A 19,540-nucleotide genomic window follows, 5' to 3' on the forward strand; every position below is an offset into this window, starting at 1 on the left:
GTATGACATCATGTTAGACAGTTATACTACTATTTAAATCATGACCACGATCACAGCATTAGCAGATATTTGACTAGTAGTCTCAAAGCTATTCTCAACTCCCATGATGTTAAGTCATGTAATATCTGATAAACAATGAAGGCTATAGAAAATGTGAATTCTTAACTGGCTTCCTTGAGACCCAGGCTAGAATTTTTTGTCTAACAGGTGCATTTTACTCACTGTTAGATGATAGACCCTACTGGTATAGTTAAACTAGTTTGGTTGAAGTATTCCCCACAAGTAAATAGCTGTTAAAATATTTGGTTTTATCTAGTGTATTTAGGTAACAGCAAACAAGAAAGATTCTTTTTCTCCTTTGCTTAAGAATAATGGAACATAAATTTGTGGTGGTAACTAATAGATGTCATCAAATACTTGAAGTACAGCCCAGGGAAAAGAGGGACTACATTTATGCTCATAGGTTAAGAGCACAGAATAAGAAACCCCCATCTTGGATCCCATCCAGAGACACACATTTGCTCCACATAAAGCACAAAATAGCAGCTGTCTGGAAAGGGAATAGGTGGCCTTGGAAGGCAGGGACTTTCCTCCCACAGAAAGTGGACAAGCCCTTCAGAGGGACATCATAGATGCCCTCAAGTTTCTCCTAGCCCTGTAGGTCTATGCTCTTTTGAAAACAACTATGAATGGCTTGCCCTTGCTTTCCCTGAGAGGCATGGTGTTCATAGTGTGCTATCCAATAGCTCTTGCTACTAAGGAAATTTTAAGAATGGCTCACAAGTAAATTATCAAGCAATGTAATACACGAATGCAATTTTTCGAAAAGCCACGGAGCCAGATTACAATGAAAATGGAACATGGAGTAAAAACAGGAAACAGAACCTGGACGCCCACCTGCAGGGGCCGCCTCCAACCCACCTTCCTTGACGGTGTTTTCCCCATGGCTGTTGGAGTGGTCCGGCAGGTCACTCACCAGCGTGTGATGAGAGTGGGAGTGCCTGCCGCTCAGGCTCTCCATCTCAGTGGCCGCGTCCGAGCTGCCCCGCCGGCTAAATTTCCCTGAGATGGACAAGAGCACCACAAGAGGGTTTGAAAATCTGAAGATTCTGCCAAGATTCTGTCTGTCCAAAGGACAGCAGTGATAGTGAGGGGACATTAGGCAGTATGTGAGGCACAGCCGACTAGCTTGCCTTGGGAACATTCAGGGTCGAGATGATTGATGACGCTGCCTGTGATAAGGTCAGCCCCAATCTAAGCCAAATGTCAGAAACCATCTGTTAGGTCCCCGCTAGCTGTCAGCTCTTGTTTTTAAGCTGGCCTTCTTAATATGACATCCAGAAAGAAAAAAAAAAAAAGCTCCTTTTTCTTTTCTTTACATCTTCCTTTTTTAATATCTGAGTTAAAGAGAAGTCTGTCTTTGGATTCACAATGAAAGTTAATGCACAGAACCCTCTAAGGCCATGTGTCCACATCAAGAATGATCGAATATAGAGCACAAACTTGCGGTTGCCAAGGTGGAGGGGGGTGGGGTAGGAGAGAGAAGGCATGGGAATTGGGGATTAGCAGAGGCAAACTATTATATATAGGATGGATAAACAACATCCTACTGTACAGCACAGGGAACTATAGTCAATATCCTGTGACAAATCATAATGGAAAATAATATGAAAAAGAATACATATATATATATATATATATATATGTCTGAGTCACTTTGCTGTACAGAAGAAATTAACACAATATTGTATATCAACTATACTTCAATAAAATAAAATCATTGAACTATAGAATGATCTAAGAAATAGGGCTATGACCTGTCTAATTATACAGGATTGCTGCATAATTCAATAATCTGCATTTCTTTGGCTATGAAGACACAGCATTATTTTGGTCCTGGGGAGCCTGTATTTGGGTCCAAATTCCTTGACTAAACTATTCAAGAAAGATCCAGATTTCCCTGGGAGCCCTAGATCCAGATTTCTAAACAGGTCACTGAAGCTCTGCCCTACTTTGGAAGGTCCTTGTGGTCACCTAAAATGGTGGTTTGCCAGCCTCCTTTTTCCATGCCTCGCCTGTCTTCTCCAAGCCCAGAGAAACTTCCGAAGGAGAATGCGCTGCAGGTGGGGGACACATCCAGGTGGTCCTCATGCAGCAGGAATGGCACTCCCATTCTCCGAGGCCGCCTCTTCCCCGCGTGGTGGAATGGGATGGAACCTTTTCTCTCTCTGTCTTCTTTGCGGCTCTTGAACTACAGAAATGAGAGATGAAGGGTCAGGCACAGGGCAAAGGCAAGGTTACAGTCTGCTTCCCAAAGGGCTTCATGATCTGGGGTAAAATACAGGAAATGTTTCAGGAAAAGGAGACCTGGAAAGTCACTGAATGTCATCCAGTAGAGATGGAAGAAATTTCTACAATGTGTCAAAAGAGTGAAGGAAACTAAGGAAAAGATAATGTATTTCCTGGGGTTTTTTTTTGCTGGGTTGGGTTTGAGGAGTGGTTCTCAAAGTGTAGTTCCTAGACCAGCAGCATCAGTGCCTGGGAAATTGTCAGAAATGCAAATTTTCAGGTTCAACCCCAGACATACTGGATCAGAAACCCAAAAGGGGAAGCCAGCAATGTGTTTTAATAAGCCCTGTAGGTGATTCTGATGCTTGGTAAAACTTGAGAAACCCTGGGTTAGGGTATAGGATCCCTGAGTCATCACTTGGACAAGCCAGTCTTTTTCTGTTCCATTTCTCCAGACTGAGATACATTGTTTCAGCCAAACAACTTCAAATGTGTGCCTCTGTCCATAAGGAGAGGCAACTCTATTACTCCTACCAGTCAAATAAGTTCAAGGTCCAGTATAACTAAGAGTTTAGAATTGCTTGGAAATCTTTTAAAATATATCGATGTCCGGGCCTAACCTTTAGCCATTGTGACTTAATAGGTCTGGGGTCAGGCCTGGGCACTTGAATTTTTTAAAGTTCTGCAGAGATTCTCATGTGCAGCCAGTATGGAAAACCTCTTTTGCCCCCACTGAATGACATTTTTAGAAAAACTGCAGCCATTGCTTATGACTGCATCATCAATGAAGGCAGAGGACTACTTGTGTAGCAACACTCTGAGTTCATAGATAGGTTGTTAATTCTGTGTTACTCATTGACATAAACCAGTCATTTTGCAAAAGAGAAAAATAAGCCATCACACATATATTATTCTACACATATTATTTTCTATTTGATTAGCTCCATTCACTTATAGAGAGGTGAAGTGTGGATTCATAAGAGCATGAATTATTTAGTTAGAAGACCTAGTTTTGAGTTTGAACTCAACCTTTCAAAGACTACATAAGGTTTTTAAGGCTCAGTCCCATTTCATTTCTTTCTTTTTTTTTTTTTTTTTTTGAGAATAATAATTAACATTTATTGAGTACTTGCTAAGTACCAGGCACAATAAAGACTTTACATGCATTACCTCAATCCTCATAACCTTTTGAGGTAAGTATATTATGTACCCATTTATAGATGAAGAAACCAATATCATTTTGCCAGTATCACATGGGTAGAAAGTGGTAGGGCTGGAATTTGAACCCCAGTCAATTGACTCCCAAGTCAGTTTATTTGCACAAAGACTCCACCTTTAATTTCCCACCTTTATGGTTCTAGCTTCTTATGGATGTTCAATAAATGTTTGTTGAATGGAAACCTACACTGTCATTCACAAAGGGAAGTGATGGTCGTAAACCTAGGGGTCAGTTAGAAGGATTTACTACTTTATCAACAAAGCTTGGTTTGTCTGTTGCCTTTAAAACAGAGATGACTTCAAGAATAAATGTTCCATGATGATCCCATCACTTTAAGAACTGCAGTTAAGACTCAGTTTCTTAGGTATAAATGGTGGAGAATAAAAATCTCATTGGATTAAATGAGAATTATTTATATAAAGTGCTAGGTAAAATGAGCCATACAAATGTAAGTTACCATTACTGCTACTACAACCATCTCCATAACCACACTACTAAAAGCACTTTACACACATCATCAGGACTGAGTTCTGTAACAACCCCACATAACATGTAGAATGGGAAGTACTCATGCACAAGGAGGGACTTGCCCAAGGTCATGCTGCCCAAGGTCATGCTGCCCAAGGTCATGCTGCCAGCCAGTGCTATAATTGGGAGTGGACCTCTGTTCTGAAGTCCCTTCCTCATCCCACCCAACTCTGCAGCATGATCAGAAGCACCTCATGCCCCACTGTGTATTTTTTTTTTTTATTACCAAAATGCAAAGACCATAAATGGTTCTACTCACCTTCTTAAAAATGTTCATGCCAAGGTCTGAAGAAAGATCCGGGACTGCAGACCTACGTAGGTTGGTCAATGAAACTTTGGAAAAAGCCTCAGAGCTGAGAGATTTTTCCTCTTCATTACACTTCATGGTGAGATCCTTAATAAAGGTAGATTAATGATCAAGGACTTAGAGATATATTTCATATTAATTGTAACTTCTGTTTGGAGTTTCAACAGTGAGACTACAAAGTTCCAGATTTAGGAAAGCTAAGAAAATAAGGAGGGGACAGGTATCTCTTTTTTCTTTCTATTAAAAAAAAAAAAAAAGTGTTTTTACATTTAATGATTCACCAGAGGAGATATTCACTTTGGGCAGAATCATCTATTACTAAAACAGAGCATATTTCCTTTTCATTCTGATATTGCTCCTGTTTATTTTCAGAATATGCACACGTCTTTTAGACACAGCCAAATCACATTTCAGTAAGCCCAAACAACTGGAACACACAGTGAATCGTACTTTTCTCTACATATTCAATATGTGGTATTGATGAAAAAGATGAAAAGAACAAGTATTCAAGCTGGTATTAGGACTTTCATTTATCAAAAAGTGATTTTCAGGGGGATGTCATCAGTGCACATTCAGTTTATTCCTCCAAACATCTATAATAAAGAACAAGACTATATATCAAAAAATGATATTGCTAATGATGACATTGAGGCACTGGAAAATGTTGAGCTGTGCCAAAGGAGGTTAAATCACGTTCAGTAAAATGCTAGTGTCATGCATTTTATAATATCATTAATTGACACTTATATGTGAAAACTCTCGATTAACTAGCATTTTGATTAGCCAGAGGATCCATTTTCCATTATTCTGGATCAACAGAGGCTTACTCTAGATAACTGTGCGTAAGAGACATTTAGATAGCACCTCTTTCAATGGTCAATTAAATGCTTAAGAACAGCAGAAGGATCCAGCAGTAAAAGATGGAAAATAGCATCAGAGTAACCCACCAATCCAACCGTCAGCACTGGGATAAATAAGAGCTGGATGCACAGAAGAAAAAAAGAATCTGTTATGGCTGAAGTTGTTGGTTCAAATGATAATGGACCAAGTTTCTCTTACTTGGGTTTTGTGTGTGTTCACTAGTGAGGGAGCTGCCGCCACCATGGAGCTACTTCTGGGTCTGGGCAGGAGAGGAATATCCGGCTCTGTGGGCTTTTCTGGCTTCTCTTCCAACATGTGTCTCAGCCTTTGTAGATAGTACATCAGAGACCACTGAGTGCCCTCCTCAGACCAATGGGGCTGGAGTAGGCAGCGAAGAACAGCAACGTCAAAGTAGGTGGCATAGCGGGACCTTTGGCATGGAGGAATCACGAGAGAGACCCTGTTCCCAATGGCAGAAAGAACATGATTATCCTGGCAGTCATACATTCCAAGGGGAGGCACAATGTAGCTTATAGCTCTGCTTTTCTCATTTGGTCATTTATTCATTCACTTATCTCTTGTCTGGTTTACTCTACTGTCCTCCTAACTGGTCTCACTCATTTTGCTTTTGCTAGATACTACCTAGAAGTAGAGACATTTGAGAGAGTTTTGAAGGATAGGTAGCAATTATACAGGCAAAGTTGAGGATGGGTCAGGAGAGCGGATCAGCATTTCAGTCAGAGCGAACAATGCCTACGAAGGCAAGGATTTTCTTAAAAATCATGAGTTTTAAGTCGGTGGGGGAGAATCATGCAGTTGGTATAGCTGGTGAGTAATTTGGGTGGTGGACACTGATGAGAGTCTATAAAAACAGATGAGGTTCAGATCATGATGTTTCTTTTATGCTAAGCTTTCAGGTTGACTTGTACCTTGATAGAAATGGGCATAATATTGTGTACTTCATTGGGATATTTTAATTTCAGTTTGATAATATTATGTAAAGGAGCCAAGGAAACTGCAAGGTGCTAAACAAACAGAAGTTATACTCTGAGGAAAATGAAATCATTTTGAAAATTCTAAAGTCATATATCCATATAAGACAGCAAAACTAATTTTTAAAAAAATCTCAGAATTCTGGAATTCTATTATTCAGTTGAAACACACAATACATTCATTATTTAATGTTCAACTTAATTGCACTACAAATTAGTTTTAAGCAATTACTCAGCATCTCAGGTATCTTAGGGGATAGGAAGGTAAGTAAGTTCAACTTCCTCACCTTGAGGAACGTATGGTCTGGTGAGAATGATAGACAATACCTGACAAATTATAAACTTAGAACTTCTGGAATCCAAAGATGGAATCTTAAATCTAAAATCTGAAATTAACCCCCAGCATAATTTCTTCCTGAATTAAATGATGCAAAAGAGAAAATTTTATACCCTGCTATCAATTAGCAAATGGTGCCACCCACACAGGAAGAGCTTCAGAAAAAAAAAAAAAAAAAAAAAGGCAGCCACTGAGAGCGAGAAGGAGAGGTTCTCCTCAATTTACTAGGCACATACTTTTTGAATTGGAGGTTATGACTCATTACTGGTTCAAGAAATTAATTCAAAAGGATATGACTATTATTAAAATGTTAACTAGAATAAAAACTATCAAAATGCAACAAATGGAGTAAGGATTTGTGTGGTTGGTGATACTTCTGTTTCACTTTACATACTTGCCATGAGTCATGAGTAAAACATTTCTTACTGTGGGTGCAGTAAAAAGTTCAGATATACAAACCCCGACCAGGTCTGGGGCCCTGTGAATCATTTTCATAGCCTTTCTGCTCCCCTACCAAAGCACGTGATGCCCTTTCTCCTCTCTACTCTCGTTAGCATTGTCTGGCATGTGGAGGGGTGACTGTCTATGTACACGATGGTTGTGACCGTTGATGTTATCTTGTAGTCTAATATTCTTGAATATTTTAATTGAAGTAGCAAACTAAGTATAAGTTACAATTCAGCCACATGAGTTGCTACGATACTAATTATTTAACCGAGTGGGCAGTCAACTGATGGTAGAAAGCGTCTCTTCATATAAGTTCCTACGTATGGAATGTTAGAGTTTATCCCTCTTACAGGGAGCTAGAATACGCTTTGGACATCAACAGCATGGCAACTTTTAATCCATCAGGAGGTCCCATAGATTCTCCTTCCAACCACTTTGCATCAGCTCCACAGACCCCAACATGTCCCATTAGGCTTTACTGCAGTTACTTCTTCCTAGTCTTATTGCTTCCTCTCTCGTTTCTCCACTCCTCTGCTCAAACCCCTCCAATAGACTTTTAAATAAAAATCTTAAAATAAAATGCAAGCTGTTTACAGTGGCCAACATGGCCTGCATAATCTGGCTGTGCCTATCACTCTAACCTCATTATCATGCTTGCACTGGTGTGCCAGTTATTTATCTTTGCCTCTTAACTCCAAATTCATCTTTTCTGCTTGCTCTGTGAAAATGGATTCGGGTCCTTTAAATATTTTTCTGTTGACAGCTGGCACGATGTTAAGCGTTGTCAGTAGAGGGAATGGAAGAGGTATTGCAAGAGGAAAGAATTCTGCTTCCTGGTTCTGACTTCCTGTGCCCAGCTCCTACCGTGATCAGTGGCCGGCAGCACCCAGGGGCCAATAGCTCCCCTGGCACATCCCGTTTCAGGAAGTTCTGTAGCAAAGTGCCACTACTAAGAGGCCCCCCCATGAACAGCTTTCCCTAGCACCCTAGAGAGTGGATTTCTGACAAGTTCCAGAGGGCAGGTTTCCAGCAAGTTCCCCTGATACAGCACCACGCAGACTTCTCTGCCATTCAGTGAGGTGTGACTCCGTCCTCTCCAACAAGGTCTGGATCTCAGTCCTGGAGGGGCTTCTTCCTTGGGTGTTGTGTCTGAGCTTCAAAGTCGGTGACTGCTCCATTATATCTGCTATTTCTATGTTCTTTAGAATTCTCTTTACTTCTTACTAGCTGGTCCCTCATTACCCCAATCCCCCAATCCTCTGTTATACTTAATAATTCACAATATTAAACTTGCACTGTTCAAATTACTGTGTGGTTTCTCCTTCCTGATGGGACCCATCTGGATACATCTGGTAGTTGTGCTCTACTTACACTGACCTTCTTACTACCCCTGAATACATCACGCTTTTGCCTGCTTCAGAGCTTTTCTCTATGTGGAAATTTCTATCCTTATGACCTAAGCTTTATCTGGGTTCTGTTCCAATGTCATCTTTTCAGAGAGGTCTTTCCTAACCATTATGGGAAATGGCTTCACTCTCCCACTATTCATCTCTTCATCTTGTTCTAATTTTCTTCATAGCACGTGGCATGACTTGAAATTATATTCTATTTTGTTTACACGCTTATTGCCTGTCTTCATTTATTTGAATAAACTGATAAACTTCAGAAATGGATTCAAAAAGATGGTGAAATCAATGGCTTTTGTACATACAAGCAATAAACATTTTGAAAATGTAAATAAGAAAGGCCTTTTCAGGATTTCCCTGGTGGCACAGTGGTTAAGAATCTGCCTGAAAATTTGGGGGACACGGGTTTGATCCCTGGTTCGGGAAGATCCCGCATGCCACGGAGCAACTAAGCCTATATGCCACAACTACTGAGCCTGCATGCCACAACTACTGAAGCTCACACACTCTAGGGTCCACGTGCCACAACTACTGAGCCCACATCCTGCAACTACTCAAGCCTGCACACCTAGAGCCCGTGTTCCACAACAAGAGAAGCCACTGCAATGAGAAGCCCATGTACATAACTTATTAATTAATACATTCAAATTTAAATAATATTTGACCTAACAAACTGAAGATAAATATCCACTCCAAAAAGTAAGGGAAAGAAAGATCAATTTAACATCAGTTGGTATCAGTTTAGGTAGGGAATATCTAACACTCAACATAAGATTTGATCATTGTCCTATATTATGGTTTACAAACCACTGAAAAAAAAAATCAGTATCAGGATATATTAGGAAGGACTGCACAGGCACTAAACCAGTTAGCCTAGAACATCAACCCACAAACTAAAAGAGAATGGTAATACAAGAAGCCGGCGACACTTGGAAACCACTATGAACAGTACTATAGAACATTTTAAAAAATCTTAATAAACAAAAAGACAAACTATAATCATTGGAATAAATACTCAGTTCTATAAAGATTTCCACTCTTTATAGGTGGAACCCATAAGTTTAATGTAATTCTCTTTTGTGTTCTGTACCCAGTTTCAATGTGTGGAGGTAGGAAGGGAGTGTTTCCCACACCACCAGCAATTCTCTGGACACCGACTGGATGTCCTACAATATAACTCAGTTCTGACACCTCCTACCTGGAGATAATGTCAGATTCTACAGGTTAAGGGTTCAGTGCTACAAGACTGCTCCCACTCCACTTCAGACACCAGTCACAAAGTCCAGGCTGTTACCAGTGCTTCTGACCTACTAGCTATAGATTGGAGGTTCCCACAACCCCTGCCCCAGGACTTCAGCTTCCAGCTGCAAGTCCAGGTTGTTACCTGTACTTCTGCATGACTGGCTACAAATCAGATGTTCCCATGGTCCCCGCCTTGGGTTTAATTAATTCACTAGAGAGGCTAACAGCATTCAGGAAACTCATGTACTCACTAGATTATCAGTTTATTATAAAAGGCTATAACTCAAGAACAGCCAGACAGAAGAGATGCATGAGGCAAGGTATGGGGAAAGGGCACGGAGCTTTCATGCCTTCTCCAGACTCGTCACTGTCCCAGGACTTCCATGTGTTCACCAGCCTGGAAGCTCTCTGAACCCTCTCTTTTGGGCTTTTATGGAGGCTTCATTACATAGGCACGATTGATTAAATCACTGGCCATTGGCAACTAATTCAACCTCCAGTCTGTCTCCCCTTTTGGAAGGTCAGGGGTGAGGCTAAAATTTCCAACCCTCTAATCACGTGATTAGTTCTCCCGGCAGTCAGCCCTTAACCTTAGATGCTGTCCAAAAGTCACCTCATTAACATAACAAAAGACACCTTTGTTCCTCTCATCACTTAGGAAACTCTAAGGGGTGTAGGATCTTTGTACCAGAAACAAGGACAAAGACCAAATATCATATATTTCTTTTTATAAATCACAATATCACAAATTCTAACCAAAATTCCAAAGGGATTTATCTTTTATAAATCAATAAGACTGTTCTGAAATTTAACTGGATGGATGAAAAAAAGTTTGGGAGTAATCAAGAAAGGTTTAACAGGAAGTATAAAGAGTGTAAATTGCCAGATATTAATCTGTGTTTTACAACAATAATATTTAGCCAAGATTAACCATTTCAATGGTAGCCATATAATAGAAAATTTCCTTCCAATAGAAGAAAAAAGGAGATTAGAGAAAACTCAATCAGTTAACAGGCAGAGCAGAAGAGAAAAAAGAAACATAAAAAGCAGAGTATATAAAAAGCACAAAATAAAATAAAATGGAAAATATAAATCCAAAATGGCAGTTATCAAAATAAATACTGAATACATTCATGGGATAAAAGACAAGAATGTTCACATTGGATTTAAAAAACAAGGTTTAGTCACATGCTAATTACAAAAGAAAATCCTAAAAGTTGAGGGCACAGAAATTTAGGAAGGGAGAGAATGGGTATAGATATGCAAATATAACTAAAAGGAAGTTGATGTAGCAATAATAAAAAATAAACTTTGAGATAAAAGTATTATTAGATATAAAGATTGTCACCATAATGTTAAAAGAAAAACTTAGGAAGCTATGCTAATTCTAAACGTGTATCCTACATACCTAACAAGAATGCTACCAAACGCTTAAAGCAAGACCTGAGAGACTTGTAAGGGGAAAATAGACAAATAAATAATAGTAGTAGTATTTTAACACACATTTTCTAGCAAATAGTAGATCAAGCATACAAAGATTAGTAAGAATATAGGAGATCTGAATAACACACTTAACATTATTTTCTTGTACCTTGCAGTGTTTACAAATGAAGTCTCAAAAGGAACTGAAAACTCAACATCTCACATAAACCTAGTACTCTAACCATAGTTGAATTCCAGTAGAAACTAATAGCAAAAGGAAAAGCTCTAATCAGTTAGCAAATTTAGAAATACACTTTGAAATAACTCATGGGTCAAATAAAAAGTTACAATTAGAATTTTTAAAATATTACATGGAATGATAATGATTCCACATATGAAAACGTGTGAGATACAGATAAAGTGGAATGAGAGGAACATTTGGAGAGCTACGTGCTTATAGCAGGATAAAGGAAACATAATGAAGTGAAAAATAATGAAGCAAGCATCTACTTCAATAGGTTAAAAAAAAAGTAAATAAACCCCCAAATAGTACAGAATAAAAAAAGATAAAATAGGAGCATATACTAATGAAATATTAAACAAAGATAGATAGGATTAACAAAAACAAATGTTATTTCTTTGATAAAACTAATAAAAATTAATCAAGAAATGTAGTAAAAAGTATGATCAAAATACTATCACTGAAAAAGCAGACATAACTAGATATGGTGATGGTTTCAGAAATGAGGGAAAACACTATGAACAATGGAATTAAAAGTTTGAATACCTAGATGAACACATATTTATCCAACCAAATTGATTCAAGAAGAAATTAAAACCTAAATAGACCCACAACCTTTAAAAATTGAACTGTGGTAAATAAAATTTATTTTAAAAATATATCAAGCCCAGAAGGTTTACAGCCAAATTTCATTAAACATTAAGGAAACAGGTATTTCTACTTTTATACAAAGTGTTCCAAAGACAGAAAAAAGAGGGAACATTCTTTTCATGAGGCTATTATAAATTTGCTACTGAAACCAGACAAGAACAGAGCAGGAAAGGAAAACGAAAAGCCACACTCATTTATGAGCACAATGTAAAAATAATAAAATACTAACAAACTACATCCAGCAATGCACAAATTGGGTTTTCCCCAGGAATTTAAGGATGATTTATTATTAGAAAATCTATTAATTTACTACCTAAAACGATTATAGGAGAACATGTCCACAGGATTTTCTTAATAGGTGCACAAAACCTTTTATAAAATTTATTATTAATTTATTAAAGTCAATAACAAAAATTAGAAAAGAGCTATAATAATAAGACTGTAGAATATTGGTAGAGTCAGGCAAATAGGGAGATGTAAAAGAATGGAGAGCCCCAAAATCATACACTAACCTATGTGGATACTGACACTGATACTCAATAAAGTTACAAATCTGCAGGAAAATAACTGTTTAAGAAATGCTGAGGGAAAAAATGAGTCATTCATGTGGAGAAACCAAATCCCTATTTCATACCACCATGTATCAAAAAAAGCCAACTTTAGATGAACTGGAGACATAGCAAAGGCAAAACAGAAGAAAACTATGGAGAAAATATTTATAACCAATATGAAAGGATTCTTAAAGAAGATAACATCCCCATCTATTTTAAGAGAGTACTGATAAATACGACTACTTCAAATGCAAAACTTCTATTAAAAAACATAAACAAAGTGAAAAGTCTACAAAATATAAAAGATAATTGCAATGTATTTAGCCTACAGAGGATTATTCTTCTCATTAATAAAGAATGCTTATAAATCAGTAAGAAAAAGACAAGTAGCTCAAATGGAGCAAAGGGTATGGAAGGAAATTTCACCAGAAAGAAAACCTAAAGAGAGAATAAACATAAAGAGATACTCTACTTCATGAATAATCAGGGAAATGTAGACTTAGACCACAATGAGGTATCACCTCACACCCATCAGATCTGTGAGACTATAGAAGCCTGAAGACAGTAAGAAATGCTGAGGGTGCAAATACACAGGAACGCTCATACACTGCTGGTAAACCCTTTCAGGGTGCAATTTGGTGATATCTCGTAAATTTTACAGTGTCCCTGCCTTATGATCCAGAAATTCTACCTTAGAGAAACCCTTGTACACAAGGAGACATGCACAAGAATGTTTATTGTAGCAATTTCGTTACAGTAAAAACCTAGAGGACATTCTCAAAGTCAGCCAAAGGAGAATAGGCAAGTAAATGCTAGTACGTATATTCATTTAACAAAAATTAATTAGGTGTTATATGATCTACCAGGCTGGGGTGCTTGTAATGTTCTATTTTATCTGGGTGCTGATTACTCTAGTGTATTCACCTATGAAAATACATAAAACTAACCACTTGGGTGTTGTGTACTTTTCTCTGTGTTTCTTTAGAGAATTTTAGCCAACTAAGATCTTGAACTTTATCAATGTGGACTAAATATCCACTATTTATATATACAGAAACTCTATCCATATGTACACTATATTTTATATAATATACATATATATTTATACACATTTATACAGAACTCTGTACATCTATTATATATAACATAAATATATAATAAATACATAATGTAAATATTTATATATGTAATTTATATTATTTATATATATAGTTTTACACAAATGTCTCACCATCTTCTGGATGATGTGTTAGACTGTTCTTTCAAAATACTTTATTATCTAACTCTTCATTATGTAATCATTTTATTTAAAAGGCTGAGTTTCAGAATTGTGAATTGCTGAGTTTTCAGAAGAAGTATGAAGGTAAGATTCAAAATTAAGGTTCTCATCTTGGGCAGGATATCTCTTATTTGCCTCCAACCCCTGCTCCCCAACCCCATCCACTTTCCACCCTTCTCTACCTCCATGTCCAGAAAGACTGGTCTGTATAGACTCTATAGAAGGCTCCCATGCCTTTGGCTCCAGGGTGAATTCTGCAAAAGGAGGCTCCCACAGGAGATGGGAAGGAAGAAGGACAGTGATTTTCTCCCCAAGACTCCTCCCTCCCAGAGATCTGCTGAGGGCTCACACTGTGACCTAGTAGTGATGTGACCACGGTAGGTCACAGATCTTATTAATCACTCTCTCCCTACAGCTGTTCCCTCGCATTGCCCACTCAGACTTGGAGCCTCCTGGTGGGCCTCCTGATGGCACTCTCCCTGGAGTACTGCACTAGCTCTTGTGGTTTCGCTACATCCTATCTAAACCTTTGTAAATAGCCCTTTTTAATCTCTTCTCAAATTACCAGTCTATCACTTGTTTCCTCCTGAGACCCTGACTGGTTATGTCCCCAAGCCCAGTTCGAGGGAAAGTAACAACCTTGATTCTCATGTCTACCATTTTCCTAAGTGGCCTTCACCACTCTTCCCTCCCACCCACCCCACTCCATTTCTCGTTTTTTAAAAAGCATGGACTAACCCAGTCCTCTCAGCCTATCGTTTATATAGAATAATAGGATTTTCTTTTTTCAGTGCTGTGCTCTTGGATTTATAAAGAAAAGACAAAGTATGAGGTTGGTTTGGTTACCAGCTGGGTAATTTTAAGTCCTCAAGCATTTGTGACAGTCATTTGACTTTTTATAAGAGCCTGTTGTTTTCTTGACTAGGCTGCGGTGATGAAGGCAGACATTAGTAGTTCAACAGATTTCCATCCCCACCCATTGGACTAGCTATCTTTACCCTTTACCTTTTGCCCCACACCACAGTGTCCCCAAATATTTCTAGTTAGTAAATTAGTTTAGGAAGGTCCATAAATAATTTCAAATCCCTAGAGCAGTGTTCTATATAGTGATATGTCAATGTAATGTTTCTGTGAGAATTTGCAGACTCCCAAGTCTTATCCCAAACTTAACAAGAATTGCTGGTGATAGAACCCAGGAATCTTTATTTTAAACAATATCTCCAGGTAACCTTTTTTTTTCTTATTGAAGTATAGTTGATTTACAATATTGCATTCGTTTCAGGTGTATAGCAAAGTGATTCAGTTTTGTATATCTATATTTTTTTCAGATTATTTTTTGTTAGAGGTTATTACAAGATATTGAATATAATTCTCTGTGCTATATAGTAAATCCTTGTCGCTTATCTATTGTATATATAGTAATTTGGATCTGTTCATCCCATATTCCTAATTTCTCCAGGTAATTCTTAAACATTCTTAATAAGATTGGAGGGCAACTGCCCTAGAGAAACAAATAATGCATGACTTTTGTACTTTTAAACAACATCCAAAACAATTCCTATATGGAAACACTAACTGCAATGATATGTTGGTAGTTTTGTCCCTGAGGGTGCCAGATGACTATATTTCTGTCTTTACACACAAAATTTATTTGACTGAAAGTAATTACTACTGTACAGTTGAGTCTCATAGTCATTAACTACTTCCTAACAGATCAGTTCTGCTGATAATCAGATCTTCAACAGCAAGACTCCACCAATATACGGCTGCAATCAGAGACTAAAAACGAGTCTATAACTTAGGCAATCAAAATTTGTTAAGTAAATTCACATTTCAGTTACTTAATATTTAAAGAGACTCCGAAACAAGAATGAAGTTAACAGGCCATTCTATAGCAAATATTTATAACGTGAAGTACCTTCATTTTATCAAGTACAAGTTTATTTGGCTTAAAAGTGTGAGCTACACTGGGGTGAGTAGTCAATAAAAGGCAAGAATAATCAATCATTTTTTTTTTCATTTAGGACAGGATTATCAGACAATCAACTTCTCACTAAGTAACCAATAAAAGTCATTTTACTTAACTAATCAACTATCCACCTAATTAAATGTGAGGAAAAATTTACATAAGTGAATAAAGATGGTATGGGGACAGCTCATTGTATGATATGATAGGAGAGTTATTTCCAACTCTAATATTCTATGATTCTGTAAGTTATTTTGCAGAGAAAAGTGAAAATTTTATGAAAGTATGAATACAAGTTTTATTCTAAATGGTATATGTAAAAGTAATGAAGAGAAGTATATATACAAAAAAAATGATGTTTATATCTACCTGATGAGCTCATGGATAATTTTCAATTTTTTAAAGATATTTTATACCTTTAAATTTTTTTCTATAATTAGCACATACCACTTTGATATGTGTAGAATACATTATGACCAAAAAAGACTGTCAAAAAAAGGTAGGAATTGCTATAGTGAATTTTCCAAGCAACTATAGCTTTAAGGAAACCAAGTTATTATTAATTAGGGTTGGGAGATGCTAGTAGAATGCATCCGAAGCAAAAAAACACTTTGGAAATAACAGACAATCTATGGAGGAAGAGAACTGTGGAAATTAGTCCTGACCCTATGCAGTATTTAATGAAGCAGAAATTAAGTCTATGCATATGGTAATTAAAGATGAAATCTGACATTAATTTTAAAAAACTAGCTACCTGTTCTCTGACTACAGAGTTCCAGGAAGAGTGATGTTCGGTTCAGTCAAGGTCAGGGCAAAAGAGATGGTAAATTGGATTTCTTTGATATAAGAGGACAGCTTTTGTCCCTAGGATATTTGCATTGTTTTGTTATTAAAGTTCTCTTTATTTCTGATTAATACATGAACTCCTCCAGTGCAGACACATTAACATTAGCATTTTCTGAAAGGTCTACCTTGTGACTCATTTCCATGGCAACCAGTCCCTGCAGCTAGGCAAAGAGAAGACATAATTCATTTTTTCTAAAGTGCCACCGAGTTCATATCTAATTCACACGTGTAGGTTTATGTGTGCTATGGGTGACTGTGTGCATATATGTGTCGATGAATGCATATACACATAGATGATTGACTGTGGCAATATCAGAGAGTGGGAAAAACAATGTCTTTCCCCAAACAGGAAACCTTGGACATTATAGTTGGCTTTGTCTTTACAGGCAAATCAGAATAAAGCCATTAGCACTGAGTTTTGGCAGAGGAAAGAAAGATCATTTGTTATTTATATTTGCAAATTTCCAATGCTTACTATGGTTTAGAAAAATTATGTAAGAAATATAAGTTCCTGGGTATTTTATGACCTCAATATTTCACCCTAACATTGTTTTTCACAATTGTTTAAAGTCAGGCAGAAGCATAGTATTTGAGGTAAGAAATCACTTACATTTAAATTAAATTAAACTCCTTGGAATGTGTGTAGAACAGAATTAGTAAAGAAGAAATATGAGGATACTTAATGACTGATATAAAGAAAATACAGATATATAGTCATAATAATTATATATAAAATGATGGTGACATTGTAATCATTATTGTTTATTGTAATTAGCTTCCAAAATAGCCCCCAATGATCCCTGCTTCCTGGTATTCACCCCCTTGTGGAGTCTCCTCTCACACTGTACTAGGGTTGGTTCGTGTGATACACAGAATATAGCAGAAGTGATGGCATGTCACCTCAGTGATTAGGTTATAAAAGACACTGAAGTTTCCATCTGGAGATTGGGTTATAACAGACAGTGAGAATTCCATCTTGGTTCCTCACCCTCTTTCCTGGGTAACTTGTTTTGGGAGAAGCCAACTACCAGGTCATGAGGAACTCTATGAGGAGGCCCAGATGTTGAAGAACGGAACCCTTTGGTCAACAGCCATATGAGTGACCTTGAAAGTAGACTCCAGCTCATTCAAGTCTTCAGATGACTGCAGCTCTGGACAGTATCTTGAGAGATCCTGAGCCACAACCACTTAGCTAAGCTGTTTCTGGATTCGTGATTCTCAGAAACTATGTGAGACAGTAAATTTCTTTCATTTTAAGCTGCTAAGAAATTTGGGTAACTTGTTGTACAGCAATTGTAGCGAATACAGATTTTGGTACCAAAAATAAACATGAAAAAGAAGTGGCAAGAGAGAAGTGGGGAGAGGTAAGCTTGGTCATGAATGATCATGAAGACTTAACATATGCTGACCAAGGAGTTTGAAATGTATCCTAAAAACTATGGGTAGCCACTGAAGATTTGTTAGCAAGGGAATAGAATGATCAGATATGTATTTTAAATCACTTTTGTAACATCATATGGATAATGGTTTAGAAGGAGGCAACACTGAATGTAGAGATACCAGTTAGGATCACTTGCAGAAATCCAAATAAGAGATGATAAGGATCTGAACTAAGGCAGGGACTATGAGGTTGGAGAGAAGGAGAGGATTTGAGAGACATTAATAAGGCAGAATGTAAAGGACTTGGAGTGGAGTAAAGCTCACATCTTTGACTAAGATGTGTGGTTTCATAGTGGTGCCATCTACTGAAATAGGGAAGATAAGAGAATGCATTTGGTTTTAGACAGGCTGAGTTTGAGGTACAGAAAGAGCTTTCTATCAGTCTCTTGATTACATGGGTTTGGAGCCTAAAAGAGTTGTCTAGATGGGATATCTTTTGAGGGTCATCATCACATTGTGAGTCATTGAAACTACGGCAGTGAATAAGACCACTCAGAGGGAGAATGTGGGAGGAGAGGGAAACAGCAACAGTAAGAGGAGGGCCATGGAGGAGAAGGCAAAGAAAAAGTCTATAAAGATTCAATTTGAAAGGTAAGGAAAACAACAACAACAACAGAGTATAATGTGAAAAAAATCAAGGAGGAAGTGTCAGGAAGTGTAGAGTGGCCACCGGGGTTAAAGTGTTAAAAGATCTAGTTAGATAAGGACCAAATAGAGGCTGAGTTTCAGACCTGTTGGGAGAGGTCAGGGGAAGGTGATGCTAAGCATTTGTTCCTGAAAATGACTAATTCTGGCAAACCACCACAACACTTTCTCCTTTAATGAGGGATCAAGAAGAAAAGAGGCTTCCATAAAAACATAATTAAGGAGATGGGTAGCTTGCTATAGGAACTCCACTGTGCTCCCCCCTAAAGGCCTACCTTTTCATGGAAGAGGAGTGAAGAGTGTGGACCGTGTAACTGTCTAGATTGGGCTCAGATCTAGCTCTTCTACTTTCTAGCTGTGTGTCCTTGAGTGAGTCATTTAATCTCTCTAAGCTTCAGTTCCTCATCTTTAAAAGAGAAACAATGTCTTCTTTGCATGGCTGTTGTGAAGATTAAACTCATCCGCTTATTCAGTGCCCTTCACTAGGCCACGTGCCTGGCACTAGAGATAGAGCAATGAGTAAAAGAGATTTGGTCCCTCTGCTAATGGATTTTACAGTCTAGTGAAGGAGATAGCTAATCACACAGGTCTTTAAATTACAATTGCCATTTGTACCGTAAGAGAAAACAGGGAGTTCTGTGATTGTATTTAAAATCTGCCAAAGCCTCTCTAGGAAGTAAGGAAATGCTATTTAAATTGAGTCTTGAAGAATGAGGAGCTGGTTAAGTAAAGAGAGATGGAAGAACCATCCAGGCAGATGGAATAACATACTCCAAATCTCAGAGCTAAGAGGAAGTACGATGCATGTGAAGAACTCAGAAGATGTTGGAATCTAGTGACGCGAATGTGAGTAATTACACAATGTTAGACA

At 37.8% G+C, this 19,540-nt stretch overlaps 1 protein-coding gene across 3 annotated transcripts in view; it reads right to left on the minus strand.

The window, feature by feature from the left end:
- The window catches only part of UNC80 (unc-80 homolog, NALCN channel complex subunit), a 232,901-nt gene that overhangs the window by 189,147 nt on the left and 24,214 nt on the right, over positions 1-19,540 (minus strand). For all 3 annotated transcript variants that reach the window (XM_068543797.1, XM_068543795.1, XM_068543796.1), the window contains exons 8-11: positions 5,403-5,664; positions 4,296-4,430; positions 2,035-2,251; positions 922-1,062 (exon numbers count right to left, since the gene is read on the minus strand). In XM_068543797.1, coding sequence (XP_068399898.1) covers positions 922-1,062; positions 2,035-2,251; positions 4,296-4,430; positions 5,403-5,664 — 755 coding nt within the window. The remainder of the gene's footprint in view (positions 1-921; positions 1,063-2,034; positions 2,252-4,295; positions 4,431-5,402; positions 5,665-19,540) is intronic.

This window comes from Eschrichtius robustus, chromosome 5, assembly GCF_028021215.1.
Source record: "Eschrichtius robustus isolate mEscRob2 chromosome 5, mEscRob2.pri, whole genome shotgun sequence".
NCBI classification, from domain to species: domain Eukaryota; kingdom Metazoa; phylum Chordata; class Mammalia; order Artiodactyla; family Eschrichtiidae; genus Eschrichtius; species Eschrichtius robustus.